Here is a 27,143-nt window from a genome sequence, read left to right as displayed (position 1 = left end):
ACCATCGCCAAGCAGCTTGGTTACTGCGGTTACTACTATGTTAATAAACATGTGTGATTAAATAAAATATATTTAATATAAAGCTGTAAATAAATCTCCAATGAAGTGAATTACCTGTAATTATGCAGTATGTACTGTATATTATTTAGTATTGACACATTTTGTTCTTCATTGCTTATAGTAAATTGGAGGGGACCAAGGACTAAGATCTGAGGGACACCCGTACGGATAACAGTCCGTTTACCATTTCCTTACCTTTCATGATCTTGCGATGGAAGTTGATGGCATCCACAGAGGCAGTGACTATGTTGGTCTTGCAGTGTCGGGCCGCCACGATTCCGGCCACCTCGTCCATCAGTTTCATTGTCACACCTGGGGAGACCAGATAGCATGTGACTCCTATGTTGTCATTAAATCAAATCTTTCCTCTAATATAATTTCCCCCACAGTATATCAATAAAAGTATTCTGTCTTTCATATTCAGCATTGATCAGTTTCAGGGCCATGAGAACATGACCTACTTTGCAGTCTATTTTTCAGACTATTTAATCAATTTTTTTCCCCTTTTTCACAATGTATCGACAGTTAGCTCATGAAGAGGAGGCACAAGGAATGTCAAACTGCATTTGTTTCAGTCCATTCTAATCAAATGCATGATCTCTGATATCGATTTGGAGCCTCAAAATCAGTGGTGTGCATCTCTGTTGCATAGACAGAGAGAGCGAGAGAGAAAGTGAAAAAGAGGAGAGAGAAAGTGAGAAAGAGAGAGAGCGATAGAGAAAAAGAGATTTACAGCAAAATAGAGAGTTAGGAGGGGTTGTACTGTACATCCATTGCTGATGATACCAGATTGCTGTCGGCTGAGAGTGCACCGAGATAAGGGGAAGGGGGATGGATTTCCTGTGAGGAGACAGGATGTGATGTATGAGGGCTGGCAGACTGTCCAATCATGCCCTTCATGGCCACAGCCAGAGATTGATGCGGACCAGAGGTGTCAGCGCTGACAGGAAGATAGAAAACTCTGCAGAACTCTTGATACGTTTCCCCTGTGCCAGAGAGCTCTATGACAATAAATGGCCAATTCACACCTACTGATGCACGCGCGCACAGACCTAGACACGCATACCTACAAACACCTACACACATGCAAGCACACACACACAGACACACACACAGACACACACACGCAGTTCTGATGAAGGCCTAGTTACAACGATCAGAACTTCAAGGTTGTTTCTTGCAATCAGAATGTATTACGTAGCCTGGTTCTACATGAGAAGTGAGACGGCACAGCTCAGTTTCTCTGCGAAGTACCAGACATTTAGACGAGGCTAAATGTAGTCATTATATGCTGGTAGCATCTTAAGTGCTGGGAAAGATGCAAAGTCACATTTGAGATTGCTTATGTAATACAGTACCAGACATGAATGCCTGTCACTATCAATTCTTCTCTTGCTGAGGAAATGTAAGCATGGGGTTCTAGGATAGTAGCCATAAGATAGAAACATAACACATCCAGTGGCTTTGAGCAGGTGCTGGAGATCAAAGAGAGCTATAAGTTCAGCAAAAATACAAAGATAGGTTTTGGCTCACTATTATCTATGCTACAACTTTGAGGTCTGAAAAGTGTTTCATGCAGCTGTTCATATGGGAATGTTAAAGCTGAGAGAACTAATTTTATTCGGTTGATACGTCTAACAGCCTGCTGGTGTGCTGCAGTGTGCTTTAACTTGCCTGCATGAGGTTGCACGTTGCGCAGACATACTGTAGATAGTCATGAATGGGGCTTAATGGTCGTTTTGGAACGGTAAAAAAACAATAATCTTGCATGGGTTGAGCCTATAGGCAACACGGCTACCTCCAAAGTGTATACTAGACCAGTGCTATGGCTCTGGAATAGGTTTGATGGCATACAGGTGTGAAAGTAACCCATTTTTTCAATTATATTTAACCTTTTTTGAACCAGGAAGTCCCATTGAGGAAGGACATCTTTATCAAGGCAGACCTGACCAAGAAGGGGCCTCAATACATGTCATAAAAATAGACAGTATGTGGAAGGCCATTTACAGGGGAGGCAATCACATCCTTTACGTTCTCACCTCCCTAATCTTCACAATGGAAGACAGCAGGAAGCTGCCCTCTGAAAAAAAAAGTCCCTGCCCGGCTTCCTTTTTTCCCTTGTTTCTCCCATTTGATGTGGTTGTGCATCTAAAAAGGTGACAGCAGCCAGCGTGCTCTCAGTGTGTGGACAGGGGAAGTTATTATCCATCGGTGTAGGATCATTTTCAATGACCGTGTGTGTGATGAAGCATCATGAGACACTGCATTGTTTTTTTCCCCTCTCAGCCCCACGTGAAAATTGATGGGATCTCACCTCGGATTGAATTTCCCCTGGGTCTAGGGAAATGCCACTCGCATATATTCAGGAGCTGTCGGGAGTCGTGTCTGTGCATGCAGCCGCCCTGCTGCTGCTGTTCACTGCTACCACTTCCTAGAGACCCTCTTGTGAGCCATTAATCAGAACTGAATGTAAACAGAACTGGATGTAAACAAGAACAAACTTTGTGTTTTTCTCTCAAAATACGCACTGTTTATTTTCCTACATGTATTGGTGCCTTTGGCTTTAGGCAATGAAGTCTCTCTCTGCCTTTAATCAACATTTATTAGAACGTTACAGTCCTGGAAATGACAGTGTTATCAAGGAATTCAAAATGGCGAAGTCAAATCTGTTGTAGTCAAGAGATGCTGCAAATGGGATTATACGCTCTATATGGCAGTTTTATGTCATGGTGTTTGTTATTCCCTGGTATTTCTTCCTATGCCGAAATATATCTAATTTACTAACACTATATTATGTTATCACTCATGCTAATGGCTAACACTATGTTATGTTATCACTCATGCTAATGGCTAACACTATGTTATGTTATCACTAATGCGAATGGCTAACACTATGTTATGTTATCACTAATGCTAATGTCTAACACTATGGTATGTTATCACTAATGCTAATGTCTAACACTATGTTATGTTGTCACTAATGCTAATGGCTAACACTATGTTATGTTATCACTAATCTATCACTAATGCTAATGGCTAACACTATGTTATGTTATCACTAATGCTAATGGCTAACACTATGTTATGTTATCACTAATGCTAATGGCTAACACTGTTATGTTATCACTCATGCTAATGGATAACACTAGCACCTCCCATCATTTAGCTTGAAAAAGCCCTGCGCCTGGAGACACATCATGAGTTTATACCTCCTCCACAAACCACCCGACAGGAAATATCTTTCAAATGGAGAGAAAACCCATCTAAAATGAAAAGGGAAAGGGGGGATACCTAATCAGCTGCACAAGTGAATGCATTCAACCAAAATATGTCTTCCGCATTTAACCCAACCCCTTTGAATCAGAGAGGAGCAGGGGCTGCCTTAATCGACATCCACGTCATCGGCGCCTGGGAAGCAGTTGTTATTTGGGGTTAACTGCCTTGCTCAAGGGAGGGAATGCGTAAGAGGTCAGTGTCTCGACTGTATATTTCAAAATATGGCAACTGATGAGAAGGGGGGCGGAGCTTGTTGAGATACGACTGGCCTCTCTTTGGATTGACCTCCGACTGGGGCTGTGGCGGTCACAAAATTTCGTCAGCCGGTGATTGTCAAGCAAATAACTGGTCGGCCTCACGGTAATTGACCGTTAATTAACAAACACATTTAACATCTCCTGGCTTCCACACATAGCCTACAAGCTACTGATATAGACCTTAGGAACATCTACATTTTAAAAAGTCTAATATATCCATATAGCCTGCACCTTCACAATAAATCCATAATTTTTTTTTAAGACAGGTCTAAAGAAGCATGATATGAAGAAAATGTAGTCTATTTCAGAAGAACAGAATAGCATTCTCTGAGTTGAAACCCAGGCTTTAAGATAACAAAGGGAGATCTGGGCAGCGCCAAGGTGTTCGCTCGTCTCCCATCAGCCGTGCCCACACTCATGACCTCCCCAGGATGCGTAGTTATAAAAAAAAAACAGCACTCCCCTACGGATGGGGGTAAATAAAATCTCTCTCTTTCTCTCTCTCTCTCTCTCTCTGTGTTTCTCGTTCTCTCCGCAGCGAGTGCTATAATCAAATGGCTCAACCTGCCTCCTAATGAGGTGTTACCATAGAAACAGGTCCCGTTAATGTTTTCGCAAGTAGCTCCCGAGGTCCTGAAAAGCCACATATTTTATGTATATTTGTCCGCTGTTTTAGAGTTTGCAGCTGTTTCCTGCATAAACAACTTCCCACTGGGCACAGATAACAAGTGGGTGCTGTATTCTACAAATAGCAAGTGGGCGCTGTCATGGTTACCATAAAAATTGCTTCGGCTGATCAAGGGCTGGCAGGAAACAGTGTCACGATACTAGAAATGGCTTCAAAGTTTCAGGGGGATATGGAGAGCAAAAAGGAGGGACAAACAAGGCTTGGATATATGTGTTAACAGTGATTTAACCAACAAATATATACATATAAATGATTGTTTATTTACATTCTGAATATTTAAGAGACACTTTTATAACAGACAGACTGACTCTAGTACTCAAAACAAGCCAAGGCTGGTGTTAAGTTGATTAACACTTACAGTAAATGACAGTTTGTGTGTGCACGCGTCATGTTGGTGATGCGTCAGGTCAATGTGTTTTGTTAGTTAGCTTGAATTGAAGGAGAATTTGATTGATTGATAAGCACACACACACACATACATATATATATATATAACACACACACACACACACACACCATGGCCCCGTTAGACAGCAGGACTACATCTGATTGATGAATGCTACAACATGCCAAACAATTCTGAAATGAAACGACAAAGCCTTTGAATCACCCATGTTTTTCCATTTATTTGTCTATTGTTTAATCAGACTGCCATGATCTCACAGCCTATGGCAGTCAACAGCTGTTTCCATGGAAACACGTGGAAAGCTTCCTAACACCACAAGGAGTGAGCTAGTGAGAGAGAGCGAGAGCGCAAGAGAGAGCGAGAGAGGGAGAGAGAGAGAGAGAAAGAAAGAGAATGAATGATGGTTGGCAGGGAGAGATATCCTCTTTCTTTCCTCTCACACCAGCTGAGTTAGCCCTCAAGTATTTGAAAGCATTGGATTGGTCTGAGCATGGGCTAGAGAGGAAATGTTCACCTTATTTACACCAGTCCATTTCTTTTAAACCTATGAGGTTGGGAGTGAATGGATACACACTTTGGCGAAACAGAGAAAGGGAATTCAGCAGCACTCTAGTGTGGGGAGTCCAGGCTGTGGACTGCAGATGGAAGTTGTTCTTAAGCACAGGATCAGCTTCCCCTACCCAATTCCTAACTTAATCCATTAGCTGATCTAAGATCAGCATCTAGGTCTAGGGGCAGTGTCCGCCTACTCAGAAAAACCTTTTGATGAGGCACTTGTCCTTGACCATGTAAACTGTGGCTGTGACATCCAGTTTGGCTGTGAGGGGGAGACACAGTCACGGCTCCCTGGGCTGGCCTAGTTTGAAGGACTTCTGAAGTCCAGACTCCACTCTGTCATGGATGGACCCCTTAGGCCCCCCTCTCACTGCCTGAGAGCCTTGTGCTCCCCATCCATCTATTCACTTTCACTGAAATCATTGGTGATTCATCTGCCCTGGATTAATCTCCTGAGTCATTAGAAATCAGTCATTAAAGATGCTGCGCAATCAAAATCATATCTTTTTTTTGTCTTTAATGGTTTATATTGTTCAGAAAGCAACACGATTCTTCAGACAAAAAAACACACACACACACAGTGTTCCAAGGCTTTCCCAGCACATGTACTAACTTTAAAACCCTGCATCAGGCAGCGGCTTCAACCACTGTACTATTCAACCCAGCAGGCAAGCTTATTGGTATTCCCAACAACACTCCATAGGACCATCCCGGCCTGTCTAGCGTGGAAATCCTGCCAGACATACGATGAAAGAGAAAAACCTTCATTATATGAAAAGAGGGAGGGAGGGGGAGAGAGAGAGAGGGGTAAAATGGCCCATGATGACTTTAGCTGTGTATGATGAGCGATCGATAACTGGCGGCTTGGGAACCTTGTTGCTCCTCATCTGTGATGTGCTCATTACCACAAGAATGGCCATCGGAGAGAAATACAGATCAGCGCACGGGAAAAGTTCTGTGTTTACCTTCTACAGATGGCCAGAGATGGTGTTGAATATCAGATTTTACAGATACTGGGCAACAAAAAAAACAACCTGCATTCACTTGCACTCTTTTGAAGTTTCAATCTTTTTAAGCAGCAGCAGATTTGAAAAGGTCTGACTGATAGTTAACGTGACACAGTGATAATATGTCAGGTCAATGTTGTTGCTGTGCGACAATATTACATTTCCGTATTCATTTGCATTGATCGCTACAGAGGGAACGAAGAAATAAACAGAAAGGAGGAGAGAGAAAGAGACACAAGGGAAGAGAGGAAAGGATAGATAACAGCAGACAGAAGAGAGACAGAGAGAGAGCAGAGACGTGGGGGGCAGAGAGGGGGGGGAAGACACAGTTAAGAGGCTGATGTGAAATGTCTGACTTTTTAATTTGGACCCACTGAGGAATGTGTCCAATTAAGAGGCAAATGAGGAACAAGCGGCGGCGGCCATTTAGAATGCAGTTTGTGCCCTTTTCATGCTCCCCTCCTCGCTCACATGGAGTGGCTCATTAAGGACGCTATGCAGAGAACGCTGCTGAGGATGCTAGCACTGTCGTGATTACATAAGACATCCTGGCTGGATGCTGCTGCCTCTCTGTCTCTCTCTTCCTTACAATCTATCCGGAACTTACAAACCATTTAAAACTCTGTTGAATGACACACACACACACACACAGTAGAAGTGATCGAGCGGATTTACTCACCTCCATGTACGAAGCCATGCAGCGTGCAGTCTGAAGGCCCCACCAGATGGATCAGACTGGATTGGCTAAAGCCGACCGTATAGGGCTCTGCAACACACACACACAAAAAAAACAGGGTTGAAATATAAGTATTGAGACAGTTAAATGGCCTCAGTATTACTAAAATAATCAGGGAATAACCAGGAAGACTTTGCGAAGCGTTCAAGGATGGAAAAATTCCATCCATCCGTCCTAATATCTCTGTGCTTGTAACGGGCGTCGTATGAAGTGGACCAAGGCGCAGTGGGTTGAGTGCTCATATTTACTTTTATTAAACACTTAATCACAAAACAAGAAAACGAACGAACGCACAAACAGTCTTGCAGGCTAAACACAGCAGTGCAAAAACAACTTCCCACAAAAGACAGGTGAAAACAGGGCTACCTAAGTATAACTCCCAATCAGCAACAACAATGTACAGCTGTTCCTGATTGAGAGCCATACCAGGCCAACAAAGAAATACACAACATAGAAAACCCATAGAAATACAAAACATAGAACAATACCCCAAAACCCCGGAACACATAAAACAAACACCCCCTGCCACGTCCTGACCAAACTACAATAACAAATAACCCCTTATACTGGTCAGGACGTGACAGTACCCCCCCCCCCCAAAGGTGCAGACCCCGGATGTACCTACACAAAAAACAAAAATAAACCCAAAATAAAAAATAAACCCAAACTAAAGGGAGGGTGGCCACCGTCACCGACGGTTCTTGTGCTACACCCCCCCCCCCCTCCCCAACCCACCTACTCTGGAGGTGGCTCAGGCTCTGGCCTTACTCCCCCACCTAACCTGTCCACCCCCACTAAATAATTATTAAATGTTACCCTTCCCGAAGTCTCTGGGCTATGGCGCATCGCTGAAGACCTCGGGCTGATGCGCGTCGCTGGAGACCTCAGACTGATGCGCGTTGCTGGCTGCGCCGATTCCGGACTGTAGGGCGACTCTCGCTGCGCCGATTCCGGACTGTAGGGCGACTCTCGCTGCGCCGGCTCCGGACTGTGGGCCGTCTCTCTCGGCTCCGGACTGTGGGCCGTCTCTGCTGGCTCCGGACTGTGGGCCCTCTCTCTACGGGGCACTGTCGCCGGACACTCTGGACGAGGCACTGTCGCCGCACACTCTGGACGAGGCACTGTCGCCGGACACTCTGGACGAGGCACTGTCGCCGGACACTCTGGACGAGGCACTGTCGCCGGACACTCTGGACGAGGCACTGTCGCCGGACACTCTGGACGAGGCACTGTCGCCGGACACTCTGGACGAGGCACTGTCGCCGGACACTCTGGACGGGGACTGCGCACTGAAGGCCTGATGCGTGGGGCTGGCTTAGGAAGCGCCAGCCTAGGGCCACGCACCACAGGGCTAGTGCGAGGAGCAGGACGAGCTGGACTGGGCTGACGCACTGGAGGCCTGGTGCGTGGGGCTGGTAGTGGAGGTACCAGACTGGAGACACGCACCCCAAGGCTAGTGGGAGGGGCAGGAACTGGATGAGTTGGACTGGGCTGACGCACTGGAGGCCTGGTGCGTGGTGCTGGCTTTAGAGGCGCCAGCCGAGAGACACGCACCTCAGGGCTAGTACGAGGAGCAGGAACTGGATACACCAGGCCATGGGTAAGCACTGGAGGTCTGGAGCGCACCTCCTGCACAACCCGCCCTGGCTGGATGGTAATAGCAGCCCTGCACAAGCGGAGTGCTGGCACAGGGTGAACTGGGCTGTGCAGAGGCCTGATGGTTGCCGTGCGTAGAGCAGGCGTAGGGTAGCCTGGGCCTAGGAGGCGCACTGGTGGCCAGATGTGCTGCGCCGGCATCCTCCTTCCAGGCTGGATGCCCACTCTAGCACGGCACTTGCGAGGGGCTGGGATCGCTTGCACCAGACTGTGCATGCGCACGGGCAAGATCGTGCGCACTTCTGCATATACTGGTGCTCTCCACTCCATATGCTCCCCATAATAAGCACGGGGAGTTGGCTTAGGGCTTACCCTTGGCCCAGCCAAACTACCCGTTTGCCCCCCCCAAAAAAAATTATTGGGGGGGGGGCCTCTCGTGCTTCCTTCGTTGGGCCCGCTCTTCGCTCCACTTTCGCCGTTCCTCCCTCGCTGTCTCCACCTGTTTCCATGGCAGGGTCTTGTCCCCTGCCATTACCTCCTCTCATGTCCAAGATGTCCTCCACTCCCTTCTCTCCCTGGCCCAGGGTCCTTGCTCCTCCTGGGCCCGCTGCTTGGTCCGTTGGGGGTGGGAAGTTCTGTAACTGGCGTCGTATGAAGTGGACCAAGGCGCAGCGGGTTGAGTGCTCATATTTACTTTTATTGAACACTTAATCACAAAACAAGACCACGACGAACGAACGCACAAACAGTCTTGCAGGCTAAACACAGCAGTGCAAAAACAACTACCCACAAAAAACAGGTGAAAACAGGGCTACCTAAGTATGACTCCCAATCAGCAACAACGATGTACAGCTGTTCCTGATTGAGAGCCATACCAGGCCAACAAAGAAATACACAACATAGAAAACCCATAGAAATATAAAACATAGAACAATACCCCAAAACCCCGGACCACATAAAACAAACACCCCTCTTACATAAATACATATCCCAACAAACCCCGAACCACATAAAACAAACACCCCCTGCCACGTCCTGACCAAACTACAATAACAAATAACCCCTTATACTGGTCAGGACGTGACAGTGCTGACATGCATGCAGTCTTTTGAAAATCCATACAGACATACCTTTTGTTGTTCTGTCTGTGCAGCAGGTCGAACGAACCAGGAAAATCAAAATTAGATGGAGAAAGAAAAACAACATGCTATTTTACCCACTATTTTACTGTCAGATCAGCTGTTCACCAGTAATACACACACTATCGAAATTATACCATACTTTGTACTACTTCGGTTTAAGCTGGCACTTCAACTGATCTTCACTTATTTACTAGGGTAAGAGTGATTTATGTGATAAAATGTATACTTTCTGGTGCCTACATCAAATACAACTGGTAACTACTTTGTGACAAGAGAGGCAGAAGCACCATGGCCAAACCAACTGAGCCATCACACTTTTACACTCATTTAGTTTACAACTAGGGGGAATTCAAACACGGTTCTCAAACACAGCAATTTTACATTTTTGTCATTGAGCAGATGCTCTTATCCAGAGCAACTTACAGGCGCAATTAGGGCTAAGTGCCTTGCTCAAGGACACATCCACAGATTTTCACCTTGTGGGCTCGGTGATTCAAACCAGCAACCTTTGCATGTGTCCCTTTTTACTAACCCAAAGCGCTTAACCCCTAGGCTAAACAGACTTTCTTCTCATGGGTGATATCAATGCTACTGCACCGATTTAGACATAGGGTGTGCCCTCTATCCAACCCTTAGGGTTTAGATCGTATAGAGGAGATAAATCCCATAAGTCCTAGAGGTCAGAGGTCAGCAATCGGGGTAAGTGGTGTTTACCTGGGGCAGACACAGGCATGAGCAGCTCTCCGTTCCTCTCCTTCGTCTCTAGTCTCTCCATCTTCTGAGCTTCGTAGCGCTTCTTCCCCTCCTCCTCCTGCCCGGGGCTAGCATACTAGAAGGGACACGCACACAGTAACCATCATGTGAGGGAAATGCTAAACTAACTATAGATCAGTGTCTAGGGTCAACTTCATCCTTCTCTGTGCATTGACCTACCTTGATGGGAGGCACCTCTGTGACATTGTCCACGTTTTTCAGAGAGAAGGGGACATACCAGAGTGCAGCCCGGTTGGTCATCTTTGTGGCACCTGTGAATGTGAACATGAGTTTACTATGACATAGCATTTCATGCCCTCCTAGTTCTTCAAAGATCCGCAGCGACTGAAAGGTACAGTCAGCAATATGACATTATCAAACACAATATCAACAATAAGACTAAAATCTGCCAAGACAGCCTACTGGCTCTTTTTAATTAGCGCCCTCCTTTTGTTAGTGATTTGTTTGTCAATGTTGATATCTGTAAGCAGGAAGTCACCCCGCTGTGTGTGAGGATGTCATATTGCTGAGTCCACTTTTAAAAATGGAATGCTAGAAACATACAGGGATATGATAGAAATAACGAGAGACTCCTTGAAATGATATGACATCTAAGAATTCAGTGTTTGACTGCTAGTAAAGGCTAGCACTACAGCAACCTTTTTTGGGGTGAAATTTTTAGGTAGCCCTTTTTCTCCCCAATTCCATGATTACAATTTTGTCTCATCCGTGCAACTCCACAACGGGCTCAGGAGAGGCGAAGGTCGAGTCATGCGTCCTCCGAAGCATGACCCGCCAAGCCGCGCTTCTTAACCCCCGCCAGCTGCACCAATGTGTCGGAGGAAACACCGCTCAACTGACCACTGAAGTCGGCCTGCAGGTGCCCGGCCCGCCAAGAGGAGTCGCTAGAGCACGATGAGCCAAGTAAAGCCCCCCCCGGCCAAACCCTCCCCTAACACAGACGAAGCTGGGCCAATTGTGCACTGCCCTATGGGAGTTGTGACACAGCCCAGGCTGTAGTGACGCCACAACACTGCGATGCAGTGCCTTAGACCGCTGCACCACTCGAAAGGCCTACTACAGCAACCTTTGTAAATTCTTTGGCTGAATGTCAGTTTTCTTCCCTTTCCTGGTATTTTTGCAGAGGAAACACGTGGCACTTGCTGAAAGTGAGACAACACTTGTATTCTTTCAAAAGACAAACAGAGGAAACCTATGAGACTCTGCAGAAACCTTGTTTCATCCCAGGTATGACCAAACCCTATGTGACCTGCACAGCCAGGGTCCCCAAATCCCATTGGTTGAAATGAAACCAGCGAGAAATGAATGAGAAAGTTAAGTGCGTCGATCTCTCAAGTGTCTCGACACAAAAATATTTAGGTATCAAATTGCACCGCTTCCCGTCGTCAGGCTGTGGTGTTGTCATGGCGATATCAGCTCCTTCTTGACGAGGTATTTTCAGTTCTTCGCTAACTAACTGCGAGTGTGTTTTGGGTGTGTGTGTGTATGCATGTGTGTGTGTGTGTGGGGGGGGGACTTTTTGTTGTACACAACAGATGCACAGAGGAAATTGTAGGTGAGGTATGCAAAGATCAAGAAATCCCACTCTTCATATCACATCGCTCCTGGTCATGCAACCTAATTAACTCAGGTCGGTATTCAATCTGATCAGGGAACTCATATGCAGAGTGCAACAGAAGAGCAGAATGTCTTGTGGATTATTAACATTATGATTTATGACCTTTATATGTAGCACTTTGAGCGTAACGTTTGAAAAGCGCTTTACCCATAAAGTTGATCATTATCTTTAATGCGTTATCAGGGGCAAGTGCACACCTGTGCCATAAAAACCAGGACCTCTTAGCAGAAGCAGTAGTACACTGACATACAGGGAGGCTTCATTATTATCACCCAGACTGTTGTGATGACGACATCCCAATTGCATAATGATGTCATATCTAGGACTGCTCATGTGATCTGTCTAGATATAGAGAGCATAGATATGAACTGTGCTGCATATTGTGCACTACATCACACTGAAACAAATTATGTTCTACTAATTCCCATCATCTTATATACTGAACAAAAATAGAAAAGCAACATGTAAAGGTCCCATGCTTCACGAGCTGAAATAAAGGATCCCTGAAATGTTCCATACGCACAAAAAGCGTATTTCTCTCTCAAATGTTGTGCACAAATTTGTTTACATCCCTGTTAGTGAGCATTTCTCATTTGCCAAGATAATCCATCCACCTGACAGGTGTGGCATATCAAAAAGCTAATTAAAGAGCATGATCATTACACAGGTGCACCTTGAATAAAAGGCCACTCTAAAATGTGCAGTTTTGTCACACAACACAATGTCACAGATGTCTCAAGTTTTGAGGGAGTGTGCAATTGGCATGCAGACTGCAGGAATGTCCACCAGAGCTGTTGCCAGAGAATTTAATGTTAATTTCTCTATCATAAGCCGCCACCAACGTTATTTTAGAGAATTTGGCAGTACGTCCAATCGGCCTCACAACCATAGACCACGTGTAACGACACCAGTCCAGGACCTCCACATCCGGTTTCTTCACCTGCAGGATCGTCTGATACCAACCAGCCACCTGGATAGCTGATGAAACTGTGGGTTTGCACAAACGAAGAATTTCTGCACAAACTGTCAGAAACCGTCTCAGGGAAGCTCATCTGCGTGCTCGTCGTACTCATCAGGGTCTTGACCTGACTACAGTTTGGCATTGTAACAGACTTCAGTGGGCAAATGCTCACCTTCGATGGCGACTAGCACGCTGTAGAAGTGTGCTCTTCACGGATAAATCCCGGTTTCGACTGTACCAGGCACATAGCAGACAGCATGTATGGCGTCGTGTGCCCCATGGTGGTGCTGGGGTTATGGTATGGGCAGGCATAAGCTACAGACAATGAACACAATTGCATTTTATCGATGGCATTTTGAATGCATAGAGATACCATGACCAGATCCTGAGGCCCATTGTCATGCCATTCATCCCCCACCATCACCTCATGTTCAGTGGTGTAAAGTACTTAAGTAAAAATACTTGAAAGTACTACTTAGTAGTTTTTTGGGGGTATCTGTACTTTACTTTACTATTTATCTGTTTGACAACTTTTACTTCACTACATACCTAATGAAAATGATGTACTTTTTACTCCATACATTTTCCCTGACACCCAAAAGTACTCGTTACATTTTGAATGCTTAGCAGGACAGGAAAATGGTCTAATTCACACACTTATCAACATAACATCCCTGATCATCCTTACTGCCTCTGATCTGGCGGACTAACTAAACACTTGCTTAATTTATAAATGATGTGTGAGTGTTGGCGCGTGCCCCTGGCTACCCGTAAATTAAAACATGAACACTGTGCCGTCTGGCTTGATTAATATAATGAATTAGAAATGATTTATACTTTTACTTCTACTTTTGATACTTAAGTAGATTTAAAACCAAATACTTTTACTCAAGTAGGATTGTACTGGGCAACTTTCACTTTTTTTGTACTGGGCAACTTTCATTTTCTATTAAGGTATGTTTACTTTTACTGTATGACAATAGGGTACTTTTTACGCCACTGCTCATGTTTCAGCATGATAATGCACAGCCCCACGTCGTAAGGATCTGTACACAATTCCTGGAGGCTGAAAATGTCCCAGTTCTTCCATGGCCTGCATACTCACCAGACACGTCACCAATTGAGTATGTTTGGGATGCTCTGGATCCATGTGTACGACAGCGTGTTCCCACAATATCCAACAACTTTGCACAGCCATTGAAGAGGAGTGGAACAACATTCACAGGCCACAATCAACATGCCTGATCAACTTTATGCAAAGGAAATGTGTCGCGCTGCATGAGGCAAATAATATTCACCAGATACTGACTTGTTTTCTGATCCACACCCCTAACCTTTTTTTAAAGGTATCTGTGACCAACAGATGCATATCTGTATTCCCAGTCATGTGAATTTATTTCAATTGGCTGATTTCCTTATATGAACTGTAACTCAGTAAAATCTTTGAAATTGTTGCATGTTGCATTTATATTTTTGTTCAGTGTAACAATAATATCCTCTGTCACCATTGTGTTCCTTACGCCTCGATGACACCGACAGCATCATTGTATTTTGGTACACCAAAAGTACATTCATTTCCAATGGAATGCTGCGTTTGCCTTGCAGCCTTGCAGAGGCAGTTGCAGTGCGTTCTGTGTGTTGTATACGTTGGATTTATCTAACGTCTGCGTCAAACTGTATGCGTAGACGATTTGACAGAAATGGTAGCAGAAGGTGAATGTTGAACTTTTGTTGATGCTGCGTACCATTTTGCGCAACAACGCTACCGGTGTGATCGAGGCGTTAGACTGCGTTCAGACCAATGATGTATATAAACCCTGGATTGCTGATGCTATGTATTGACCAATGAGAGGCTTTGAAGCCACCGGTCGACCATATTGGCACTCCCATATAGGACCAGTCCTCCATAGGAATTAATAGAACTCTACAGTATTTTTAAAAATTAAAAAATTACAAAATTACATGTATTTAAGTATTACTTAATTGAAAAATGTTATTCTTTTATTTAGTTCCCACAATATAATTGAAAGTATGCGTTTAAGGTGCCTGTAATATAATAAATGTGGCAAAAAACGAATGTAGACATTAATAAATGCCTTTCTATAGCTTTTAAAATATGTTTTACACTGGTGGGGATGCCAAGATGGAGGCAGGGTGGCTTTAACACAGCTCCCCCTATCGGTCATCTAGTGTATATATACATCTTTGGTTTAGCCAGGCAGCCTAATTATGATGTTTTTTTTCACTAAAAGGTCTTTTGACCAATCAGATCAGCTCTGAAAAAGATCTGATGTGAAAAGATCAGATGTGATTGGTCAAAATACCAATTAGTGGAAAAATATCAGAATTGGGCTGCCTGTCTAAACAGAGACTTAGTAGCTGACAATGGAACAAGCATCACACATTATTACACGCTGTATGTAGCCTTGGTCGGCACACCACATAGTAGTAGGCTGTAAAAATGTAGCGCAGCTTCTGAATGGAAGAGGAATTGTGACAACAAAGACTGCATTTGGGATTTGCATTCACGCCCAAGTTATAGCTGTGAAGACAGATGGCGTTGCCATGCCAACCATGCGCAGAATCGGGCGTGCTTCACCCGGCCTCGTTAGCTCACTGCTCTCTCCCACCTAGGAAGTCCCTCACATATGAGGAAGCAGAGGTTTATTTACATATCCTCAGCTCACCAAGACTGACACTAGGCTATAAATAGCTCTACTGGACCTCCTCATTGAAATGTAGGGGAGAGGGTGGGAGGGGAAGGGATGAGGGAAGAATCCGAATGAAAGCGATTCCCACTCCAATTCATGACCTTTCGAACCGATGGGGAGAGGAGTGCAATGCTATCAGATCACTGGCTCAGAATTTGAAACGGATAATATTGCATAAGTGAATGTTTGATATGGCGTCGTAGTCTTGACGGGCCTATTGCAACCATCGATGGCCACCAGAATATCGCCAGCTGATCTCTCGTTAAACCATCAATACACGCTAAATTCACCCACACAGTTAATCTCAAAATGCAACCATTATTGGGCACCTCATTACCACTCCCTAAAAGCTGATTTCGGTGTTACGTAGTCCTGCTTGCTACCAAAGTCATTCAAATCCTTGGAATAAACAAACTCTTGTTTGTTTTTGTTTTGGAGGGTTGAAGGGGAAGAGATGTTCAAATGTTGCTAAATCTAAGAAGAGAAATTTGCTCCCCGACTGGCCTAATTCAAACAACATTTGTATGCGGAGTTCACTTAGTGAGGAGACTATTCTTGACTAGTCTGAAGCACAAAGTACATTCACATCCCCTTCCCTAGTCAACCCTTCATCCCATTCTTCCATTCCTAGTGACTTTAAACACTCCGAATCCAAACCCCAGAAGAGATGGCCCCAAGATCTTTCTTTCTATCCCTCCCATCCCAACATAATCCATATTTTACTGGCTCTTCAGAACAATGTGTTCCAAGTACAAAGACAGGACAGCAGGGATTGTTTAACACTTGATCCGATGTTCAAAACCACAGACTTTCCATAGAAGTGAGCCAAGCTAAAACCAATGCAGAACTGCCGGCCTGCTGAACAGAACAGGTGGGGAAGATAGACTATAAATATACTTTAGGGCGGGATTAAATTTAGTCATCATACAGTGTACTTTAAACTAAAGTAACGGCTTTTTGAATGGAGTAAACATTTGCTTATTTGATTGATGCTCAATGATTCACACAACAATGTATTTCTCAGAGCACAAGAGGAATTGTGTTTAGTCTTATTGCCTGAGAATTTTGCCAAAGATCCTATAGAGTTGGTAGTGGATAGGCTACATCTGATGTGAAAACTTCAGTGAGCAGTAGTGTAAATCTCTGCTCCCTATGGATGACTGCGATGTGACTGTTTATATGCGAGACAATTATGCTCAATTTTATGTGTGTGTGTGTGTGTGTGTGTGTGTGTGTGTGTGTTTGATGTTGATGATAATGTGTTTTCCTGTGTTCCAAATACGCCAGATAGTGTTGTTGTGGGTGAAGGCCAGAGGGAGGTGCTCATTTTGGAAGTGGGCTGCTCATTTGATTGTTACATGAAGCAGGCCTTTGCTGAAAGGCTTCTTAAAGCCCCTCTATCATGCTTGGAGCCCCAGCCCCTCTATCACGCTTGGACAGCCTTGGATATACTTGCAAGTTGGTGGCACTGATATTTGGCAGTCTTGGCCAGGTACATAGGCTTACGGTACGTGGCCTTCAGATTGCCGGCCTGTCTAAGACAGAAGCAAAGCAACTGGTAAGGTACTTCTCTGTTTCAGCCATTATAGGCTGCCTAGCTGTGTGGAGAAAGTGTTTTTTTTTTTTGTATCCTTAAGTGTCCTTGTATTCAATACCTTTGACGTGTTTAAATCTTTCTTGATGTAATGTGATTTGTGGATTCAAGTAAAGTATTTAAAGTGTGTGTGTGTGTGTGTGTGTGTGTGTGTGTGTGTGTGTGTGTGTGTGTGTGTGTGTGTGTGTGTGTGTGTGTGTGTGTGTGTGTGTGTGTGTGTGTGTGTGTGTGTGTGTGTGTGTGTGTGTGTGTGTGTGTGTGTGTGTGTGTGTGCGTGTGTGGATGGTCCACCCTGCGGGGAAAATCATCACGGCTTGTGCACACAGTACCCAGAGTTCCCCTGGGGGAGTGTGAGTGAGGCCACGCTGACGAGATGCACACTGACTGCTTGTGAGGAACCTGGGAGCCCGGTCATGTGACCACACAAACACACACACACACACACCCCTCACACATACAGTACATATATGTACCAACACACACACATTTACATTAACACGCGTGCAGACATACATACACACACCTTCACACACCACATACACACACCAGAAAAAACAGTCACACATTTACATTAACACACACAACCCAGTACCCAGCCGTCCATCCGTCACCCAGGGAAGAAGAGTATAGAGGCTAGTTTTCTATGAATATACAAAACCATCAAACCCTTACCACAACACGTCTATCAGTGAATAGGACTGTGGAATTATAACTGGTCTGTACAAGGTAAACCAGTAGGCTTGGGAGGCTATGGTCAAAAAAGAGGCACAAGAGGGCGAAATCTCAAATGTCACTTGGTGAAAACAGCCACAGATGTAGAAGCAATAAAGAGGCAAGTGTGTATCCACAGAAGCCCTGGTACACACTCACACACACACACACACACACACACACACACACACACACACACACACACACACACACACACACACACACACACACACACACACACACACACACACACACACACACACACACACACACACGGCGTCTGTAGCCGACTGGGCCGCTGTTTGTGACGCCTGACACTGAGTGGAAAGGACAGAAGCAAATAATGTCTGCTCCCGTTAGCTTCTCTTCCCCTAGGGCCTGCAGGAGCCTTTAAAGGGCCAAACACTGACACAGCACACACATAGTGGCACACATACACAAACACACAAATTAACACACATGCATACACAAACCCACATACATGCACACACACACACACAAACATACACACCTATATACATACACACACATGCACGCACGCACACACACACAGGGAGAATATGTCCCATGCCAAAAGGGAGATACCCTGCTATCCTAAACATTGCTAGCATTTGTTTGTGTTCAGAATGTCATACTTCTATACTATTTAGTGGACAAAGTGAGTAGGATACAGAATGAATGGAAATGAACAAGAGCAATCTTGTTAAAATGCCCACTCCAGTCCATTGTATTTCATAGGACAGACCTAATAGACTTCCCCATGTCTAGTTATAGTCCCTCCCCTCAGGAAGGACCCTGACTGAAGGGTGTCTTTGGCTGTGCCTGTGTGGAGCTGCAGCAGCAGCAGCATCAGCTAGCTCCTCTCTCTCCACCTGTCATCCTCATCGCCCTGCCCCCGCGTCTCCCAACCTGCTCCTGCCACACGGAGAAACATTGTTGCTGTGGCAACGGCCGCCTGGGGGATCACACTTTTGTTTCCTCTTCTCATCCCCCTCTCTCTTGCTCTCTCTCTCATCCCCCCTTTCTCTCTCTCTCTCGCTCTCTCTCATCCCCCTTTCTCTCTCTCTCTCTCATCCCCTTTTCTCTCTCTCTCTCTCTCTCTCATCCCCCTTTCTCTTTCTCTCGCTCTCTCTCTCTCTCTCGCTCTCATCCACCCTTTCTCTCTCTCGCTCTCTCTTTCATCCCCCTTTCTCTCTCTCTCTCTCATCCCCCTTTCTCTCTCTCACACACTCTTTCCTCTGATCCATTATTGATCTTAAAGGTAAACTCAGTGAAATGACATTGCCATGAGCAGCACCGCAGATATTGAGATGAGCGAGATGCAAGACTTCACTCTCACACAGTCACACACAGTATCTGCGCATGTGCACAGGTTCACTTCAGGCTGTACACAGCGTGGTACCCAGGGGATCAAAACAGTGGAGAAGTTGAGCCTCGCGCTTCAACGCTCTTAGTTGTTGCGGAAATTGACCCACTATGCTGTTTACTTTTTGCATCTGCCTCATTTCGCTGAGTCTACTTTTAACTAAAACACACAAATGTACATTATTTTAGCTTAGCATGCTAGTGGGAATGTCCAGTGTATTCATTGTGGCGATGCTAGGATCCAAACAAAACAAACCAACATTCATAACATACATGACTATTCTGTGTGTTTACTTCAAAGACAATTAATGGCCACAGCCTTTTGGGCCAAGACGCGCATTGGATTGTCTCCTGCTGCTTTCTGTTGAGGTCACAGATATGATCAGAGTACTGCTCGGACAGTCATTCGCAGCATTGTCATGTCAGCTGACATTTCAGGTTCAGAAGAGCATGTCAGGCCGTGCCACTGTGCTGTTCGCTCCCTTCATCCACGGGGAGTCGTGTGTGTGTGTGTGTGTGTGTGTGTGTGTGTGTGTGTGTGTGTGTGTGTGTGTGTGTGTGTGTACCTGAATCATAAGTGTGTGGTGTGTGTGCATTTTAGCCGTGTGTGTACCTTCCAATATCCAACCTCTAACTGGAGTCTATATTTGTCTACAGTGCATGTGCACCCAGCCCAAGATTACATACATACATACATACATACATACAACAACACGCACATGAATGTGGATATACAGCTAATGTGGATTTACAGCTAATGTCCCAATACATAGTAGCTAGTCCACACATAATGCAAAATCCGGAATTGGGGACCAGGCAGGGGACTGATGTGTGCAGCTCATTGAGGAGTAACCATGAGATACGAAGACGATAACTGCACTCACACCATTGGAGCACCAACATACCAAGTTGAATAGCTACACCAAAATGTCAACATGTGTAAACACCAAGTCTTTCCATTCTCAAGCATTTGACTGTACTGTGCAGATGATGTCAGCGGGGTAACATTATTCTGGTACAAAACCATACCCTTCACGACTAAGCACATATATGACATCATAGAAGTAAACTGTCAATGGAAGCAACATTAATGTCAAGCTCTCATTTTGGGTCCTAGAGTACACAATAGGAAGCATTTTCTTTCCATTTTGTTCTTTGACTTACGCTGTGCTGCCCCCTAGTGACCGACCACCGCCAAACACAATGAGGTCATTCGTTAACCCACCCAGAGCCAATTCCAAAGTACAGTATCTGGCTAATTGGTCATCCAAAAGTGTTGTTGCCAGCCACAATCTCAGACAGCAAGTGTTACATTTGAATATCCGATGACATTCATCGACATGAAGGAGGGTACACTTGACGTTTTATTGGAAGAGGTACGCATAATGGACTGTCGCTATGGTTACCTGTGAGGATGTTCTCTGACATCACGTGGACCTGTACCTCCACGGAGTGTTTGGAGGCGTAGGTGATCTCGGCGCTGACATGAGCCACCTCCCCAATGAACATGGGGTACAGGAAGTCGGTACGCTCCACACGAGCCAGCTGCGCTGCGCAGCGATCCTGAGAGAGAGAGAGAGAGATGCAATTCAGTCTAGGTTATGGTTTCCAGCTTTGACAATGGCCAAACATTTCACATCATCTAGGTTAGATATGATCCTTCACAACCCGTGACAATAGCTAGTATATATAATTATTTATGACCTGACAAAAAAAAGATACACAAACAATGTCTTAACACCGACAGTTGTCTTTCATGGTTATATGTTTGGTTGTCTATGTAAGGAGCAAATGGTGTCAATACCCATTCAAGACATCCATGCAGACGTCCTCAGCCCTGGAGAGTCACCTAGTGGATTGTATCAATATGACAAGGTACTGGGACGGCTATTTGTGTCCAGTCAATGTATATTGCAATCTCTACTACCTCGACCAGATACTGACTATCTGCCCAAAACCAGGTAGGTTTACTTACATAACTATTTGAAGAGAATTTGATCATTCATCCTCCTTGTTTTCCTATTGACAAACCAAAGACCTTCATTCAATTCTACTTTTCAAATTTAACTGTATCACCATGTAGCACTCCCTAGCCTTCTACCCTCTCCTTTTCCCTTTGCCTTTCACCATTCAACAACACAAATCTGTCAGGGATCAAGACGCCTTTGCTCTCTCGGATACCAACCAAACCTGTTTTACAGGATACTCCAACCTAAGCAAGAGCCAGCGCAAGAACAAGGCCACATCCGAAGCCACATCCAAGGCCACACCCAATGCCACATCCAAGGCCACATCTGGACCGGACAAGAGTTGGTTTGAGCAGATTTATGGACAAACCTCCAAAAATGTAAACTAAATAAATGTCCACTCACTGTCAATTGCGTTTATTTTCAGCAAACTTAACATGTGTAAGTATTTGTATGAACATAACAAGATTCAACAACTGAGACATAAACTGAACAAGTTCCACAGACATTTGACTAACAGGAATGGAATAATGTGTCCCTGAACAAAGGGGGGGGGGGTCAAAATCAAAAGTAACAGTCAGTATCTGGTGTGGCCACCAGCTGCATTGAGTACTGCAGTGCATCTCCTCCTCATGGACTGCACCAGATTTGCTAGTTCTTGCTGTGAGATGTTACCCCACAGTTCCACCAAGGTACCTGTAAGTTCCCGGACATTTCTGGGGGGGAATGGCCCTAGCCCTCACCCTCCGATCCAACAGGTCCCAGACGTGCTCAATGGGATTGAGATCCGGGCTCTTCGCTGGCCATGGCAAAACATTAACATTCCTGTCTTGCAGGAAATCACGCACAGAATGAGCAGTATAGCTGGTGGCATTGTCATACTGGAGGGACATGTCAGGATGAGCCTGCAGGAAGTGTACCACATTAGGGAGGAGGATGTCTTCCCTGTAACGCACAGCGTTGAGATTGCCTGCAATGACAACAAGCTCAGTCCTATGATGCTGTGACACACTGTCCCAGAACATGATGACGGACCCTCCACCTCTAAATCGATCCCACTCCAGAGTACAGGCCTCGGTGTAACGCTCATTTCTTCGACGATAAACGCGAATCCGACCATCACCTCTGGTGAGACAAAACCGCGACTCGTCAGTGAAGAGCACTTTTTGCCAGTCCTGTCTGGTCCAGCGACGGTGGGTTTGTGCCCATAGGTGACGTTGTTGCCGGTGATGTCTGGTGAGGACCTGCCTTACAACAGGCCTACAAGCCCTCAGTCCAGCCTCTCTCAGCCTATTGCGGACAGTCTGAGCACTGATGGAGGGACTGTGCGTTCCTGGTGTAACTCGGGCAGTTGTTGTTGCCATCCTGTACCTGTCCCGCAGGTGTGATGTTCGGATGTACCGATCCTGTGCAGGTGTTGTTACACGTGGTCTGCCACTGCGAGGATGATCAGCTGTCCGTCCTGTCTCCCTGTAGCGCTGTCTTAGGCGTCTCACAGTACGGACATTGCAATTTATTGCCCTGGCCACATCTGCAGTCCTCATGCCTCCTTGCAGCATGCCTAAGGCATGTTCACGCAGATGGGCAGGGATCCTGGGCATCTTTCTTTCTGTGTTTTTCAGAGTCAGTAGAAAGGCCTCTTAAGTGTCCTAAATTTTCATACCTGTGACCTTAATTGCCTACCGTCTGTAAGCTGTTAGTGTCTTAACGACCGTTCCACGGGTGCATGTTCATTAATTGTTTATGGTTCATTGAACAAGCATGGGAAACAGTGATTAAACCCTTTACAATGAAGATCTGTGAAGTTATTTGGATTTTTACGAATTATCTTTGAAAAACATGGTCCTGAAAAAGGGACGTTTCTTTTTTTGCTGAGTTTAGAAGCATTGACATCTAAATGAGCCTCTCTCCTATGCTCAGATTATGCCAGCCATGACATGTTACATTAACACGCTCAAATATTGCCCTTCCCAATTCTTTAGAAATGCATCCAGACAAAGATTCATTCAAAGTCTGCTCTGCATTCTTTACCTGGGTTAAACAATGTGGAATATTAAGATATGGCCCTTAAGGAAGGGAGGAAGGAACAGATGCATGTTAACAGTATTGGGACACAGCCATTTTCTTTCAAACACACCCACACCTACACACACGCATACATACCCACAGTCGTTTTGTCTGGGCAGATGAGGTGATGTTAATTAGAGGGACAGGTTCAGTTACAGTATGTGAGGAATGTTGGAGTGCCCTGAAAATGATACCGGCGGCCATCTTATCTCTCATCGAGGAACACCATGTGACCACTGACATAGCACACACTCCCACGAGCTTTGGGGGCCTCCAACCCTTATTGAGGGGGTTGGGATCCCTCCAGAGGTCGGGCCCCCCAGATAGCATATGAACTAGAGGTCGACCGATTAATCGGAATGACCGATTAATAGGGCCGATTTCAAGTTTTCATAACAATCGGAAATCGTTTTTTTTTTTTTTTTTTTACACCTTTATTTAACTAGGCAAGTCAATTAAGAACACATTCTTATTTTCAATGACGGCCTAGGAACGGTGGGTTAACTGCCTTGTTCAGGGGCAGAACGACAGATTTTTACCTTGTTAGTCCAACGCTCTAACACCTGCCTTACATTGCACTCCACGAGGAGCCTGCGTCGCAGGCTGACTACCTGTTACGCGAGGGCAGCAAGAAGCCAAGGTAAGTTGCTAGCTAGCATTAAACTTATAAAAAACAATCAATCTTCACATAATCACTAGTTAACTACACATGGTTGATGATATTACTAGTTTATCTAGCGTGTTCTGCGTTGCATATAATCGATGCTGTGCCTGTTACTTTCTCATCGAATCACAGCCTACTTCGCCAAACGGGTGATGATTTAGCACTGTCATTGCACCTAACCATAAACATCAATGTTTTTCTTTAAAATCAATACACAAGTATATATTTTTAAACCTGCATATTTAGTTAATATTGCCTGCTAACATGAATTTCTTATAATTAGGGAAATTGTGTCACTTCTCTTGCGTTCCGTGCAAGCAGTCAGGGTATAGGCAGCAGTTTGGGCCGCCTGGCTCGTTGGAACTGTGTGAAGTCCATTTATTCCTAAGGAAGACCGTAATTAATTTGCCAGAATTGTACATAATTATGACATAACATTGAAGGTTGTACAATGTAACAGCAATATTTAGACCTAGGGATGCCACCCGTTAGATAAAATACGGAACGGTTCTGTATTTCACTGAAAGAATAAACGTTTTGTTTTTGAAATGATAGTTTCCGGATTCCACCATATTAATGACCAAAGGCTCGTATTTCTGTGTGTTATTATGTTATAATTAAGTCTATGATTTGATAGAGCAGTCTGACTGAGCGATGGTAGGCAGCATCAGGCTCGTAAGCATTCATTCAAACAGCACTTTCGTGCGTTTGCTAGCAGCTCTTCGCAATTCTTCAAGCATTGAGCTGTTTATGACTTCAAGCCTATGAACTCCCGAGATTAGGCTGGTGTAACCAATGTGAAATGGCTAGCTAGTTAGCAGGGTGCGCGCTAATAGCGTTTCAATCGGTGACGTCACTCGCTCTGAGAGTTGGTGTAGTTGTTCCCCTTTTGTGGAGTGATGGGTAACGATGCTTCGAGGGTGGCTGTTGTCGATGTGTTCCTGGGACGGAAGGGACGGAAGCTATACTGTTACACTGTTACACTGGCAATACTAAAGTGCCTATAAGAACATATAAGAACATCCAAAAATCAAAGGTATATGAAATACAAATGGTATAGAGAGAAATAGTCCTATAATAACTACAACCTAAAACTTCTTACCTGGGAATATTGAAGACTCATTTTAAAAGGAACCACCAGCTTTCATATGTTCTCATGTTCTGAGCAAGGAACTTAAACGTTAGCTTTTTTACATGGCACATATTGCACTTTTACTTTCTTCTCCAACACTTTGTTTTTGCATTATTTAAACCATATTGAACATGTTTCATTATTTATTTGAGGCTAAATTGATTTTATTGATGTATTATATTAAGTTAAAATAAGTGTTCATTCAGTATTGTTGTAATTGTCATTATTACAAATATATTTCTTTTTTAATAAAAAAAAAAAAAAAATATCGCCCGATTAATCGGTATCGGCTTTTTTTGGTCCTCCAATAATCGGTATCAGTGTTGAAATATCATAATCGGTCGACCTCTAATATGAACACATCATAAGCCATGAAATAAATGTTTAGAATTACAGTAAATTAGCTTTAAAACTGCAAAATGTGCTCTCAGTCTCATGGCAAAATGTGTAGAATAGCAGGAAATTAGCTCAGAGATTCTTGAAAGTCGGGACAACCCTTGTTCGGCAAGGAAACTTTATTTTTATAGTAAAAAAAATACATTTTTGTTGCATTATTTGAACTTAAAATGTACATTTAGAGGAATGCTATAAGGGAAAATATTAGTTTTTAAATATGATTAATTTCCATGTCGGCTCTACGCCTGGAAATGCCCTTTTCTGGAGCAAAGGATCTCAATTTCAAACTCTCCAAAAAAGTGTTTAAAATGAACGAAAAATGGCAATAATGGATATTAACTGGGAAATGATCTTATGTAGTTTCTTGCAATAGCCCTCTGTGACTTTAAATAATATTTCTCTCAAAACTGCGATTCCTAAAAGACGTGTCTGGAGATTTGGTCAACTCTGTCAGATTTGTTTAAAATGCTAAATTAATCAGGAATGAGCAGGGCCAGCTATACCATAAGGACCCCTTATTCATGTCCTCATTACATGTAGTGCCACAAGATCACTAATGGTCTGTAAAGTTCTCTACTTTTGATAGATTTAAACAAACAATATTGGAATCTCCATGGTCCCAACCATAAACTGTCAACTCCTTCTGCCTAATAGATTAAGATAGAATATGAATTTTGGTTCAAATATGTTACATTTAATTAGGTTTTAGAGTCGTAAAGCAACTGAGGAAAAACAAAATTGCTTCTGTGTATACAAACCACTTGAAATAGGAAGACAATTTCAATTTTTGTCAACTCCGTAAAACATCAACTCTGTCAGATTTTTATCTAACATCAACTCCGTCAGGTGCTGAAATAACTGATAGAATGGTTATGTTTTTATTGCGCAATGATTGGAAGTCTATCGGTATCTGCTAACATGCTAGTAAAAACTACCTCTTAACGTCCTTCATACTGGACACATGGGCATAAAAACAGCATCCACGAGTTCATCTAACTTTGGGGAAGAAGATAAAGGGTATTTTTTCAAAAATCCCAAAGTATCCCTTTAAGACAAATATTTGTGGGGAAAAAGTTGCGATTTTTCCCGTCTTTCAAGAATCCCTGAGCTCTAAAACAGAAACATTTTCTCTCAGCATCATGACAAAATGTGTAAAATAGCATGAAAATAGATTTAATAATGCTCTTATAATCTTTCTCTCTGCACCATGAAAGAAAAAATGCTAATGCATGTGACGCAGATGATTGTCATTACTAAAACAAGTTCAGAATGTGCTAGAAGGTATAAGACAATAACATGAGGATGCAAATCAAAAGGAAGCTACTGGTGAAACTGACGAGGTAGGTACAGCTCAGGTGAAGTAGACTCTAAGACAGGGATGGGGCTTCTTATTAAAAAGCAGAGGGCAGGTGTGGTAGGTGCAGGCTTTCGTTCTAGCCAAGCTGTAAGACGCCAGATTA

General features: G+C 44.2%; 1 protein-coding gene across 7 annotated transcripts in view; it reads right to left on the bottom strand.

Moving 5' to 3' along the window:
• Positions 1-27,143, bottom strand: part of acot7 (acyl-CoA thioesterase 7) — a 69,046-nt gene that overhangs the window by 29,350 nt on the left and 12,553 nt on the right. For 5 of the 7 annotated variants that reach the window (XM_045696016.1, XM_045696014.1, XM_045696017.1 and 2 more), the window contains 6 exons: positions 20,864-21,020; positions 10,657-10,748; positions 10,438-10,552; positions 9,712-9,726; positions 6,929-7,015; positions 256-372 (listed from right to left, as the gene is read on the bottom strand). In XM_045696016.1, the coding sequence (XP_045551972.1) occupies positions 256-372; positions 6,929-7,015; positions 9,712-9,726; positions 10,438-10,552; positions 10,657-10,748; positions 20,864-21,020 (583 nt within the window). The remainder of the gene's footprint in view (positions 1-255; positions 373-6,928; positions 7,016-9,711; positions 9,727-10,437; positions 10,553-10,656; positions 10,749-20,863; positions 21,021-27,143) is intronic. The other 2 variants (XM_045696018.1, XM_045696015.1) reach the window with 1 other exon arrangement.

Source organism: Salmo salar, chromosome ssa15 (genome assembly GCF_905237065.1).
Source record: "Salmo salar chromosome ssa15, Ssal_v3.1, whole genome shotgun sequence".
Taxonomy (NCBI): Eukaryota; Metazoa; Chordata; class Actinopteri; order Salmoniformes; family Salmonidae; genus Salmo; species Salmo salar.
Note: the sequence above shows the minus strand (reverse complement) of the source record. Positions and strands in the feature narration are given on the sequence as shown.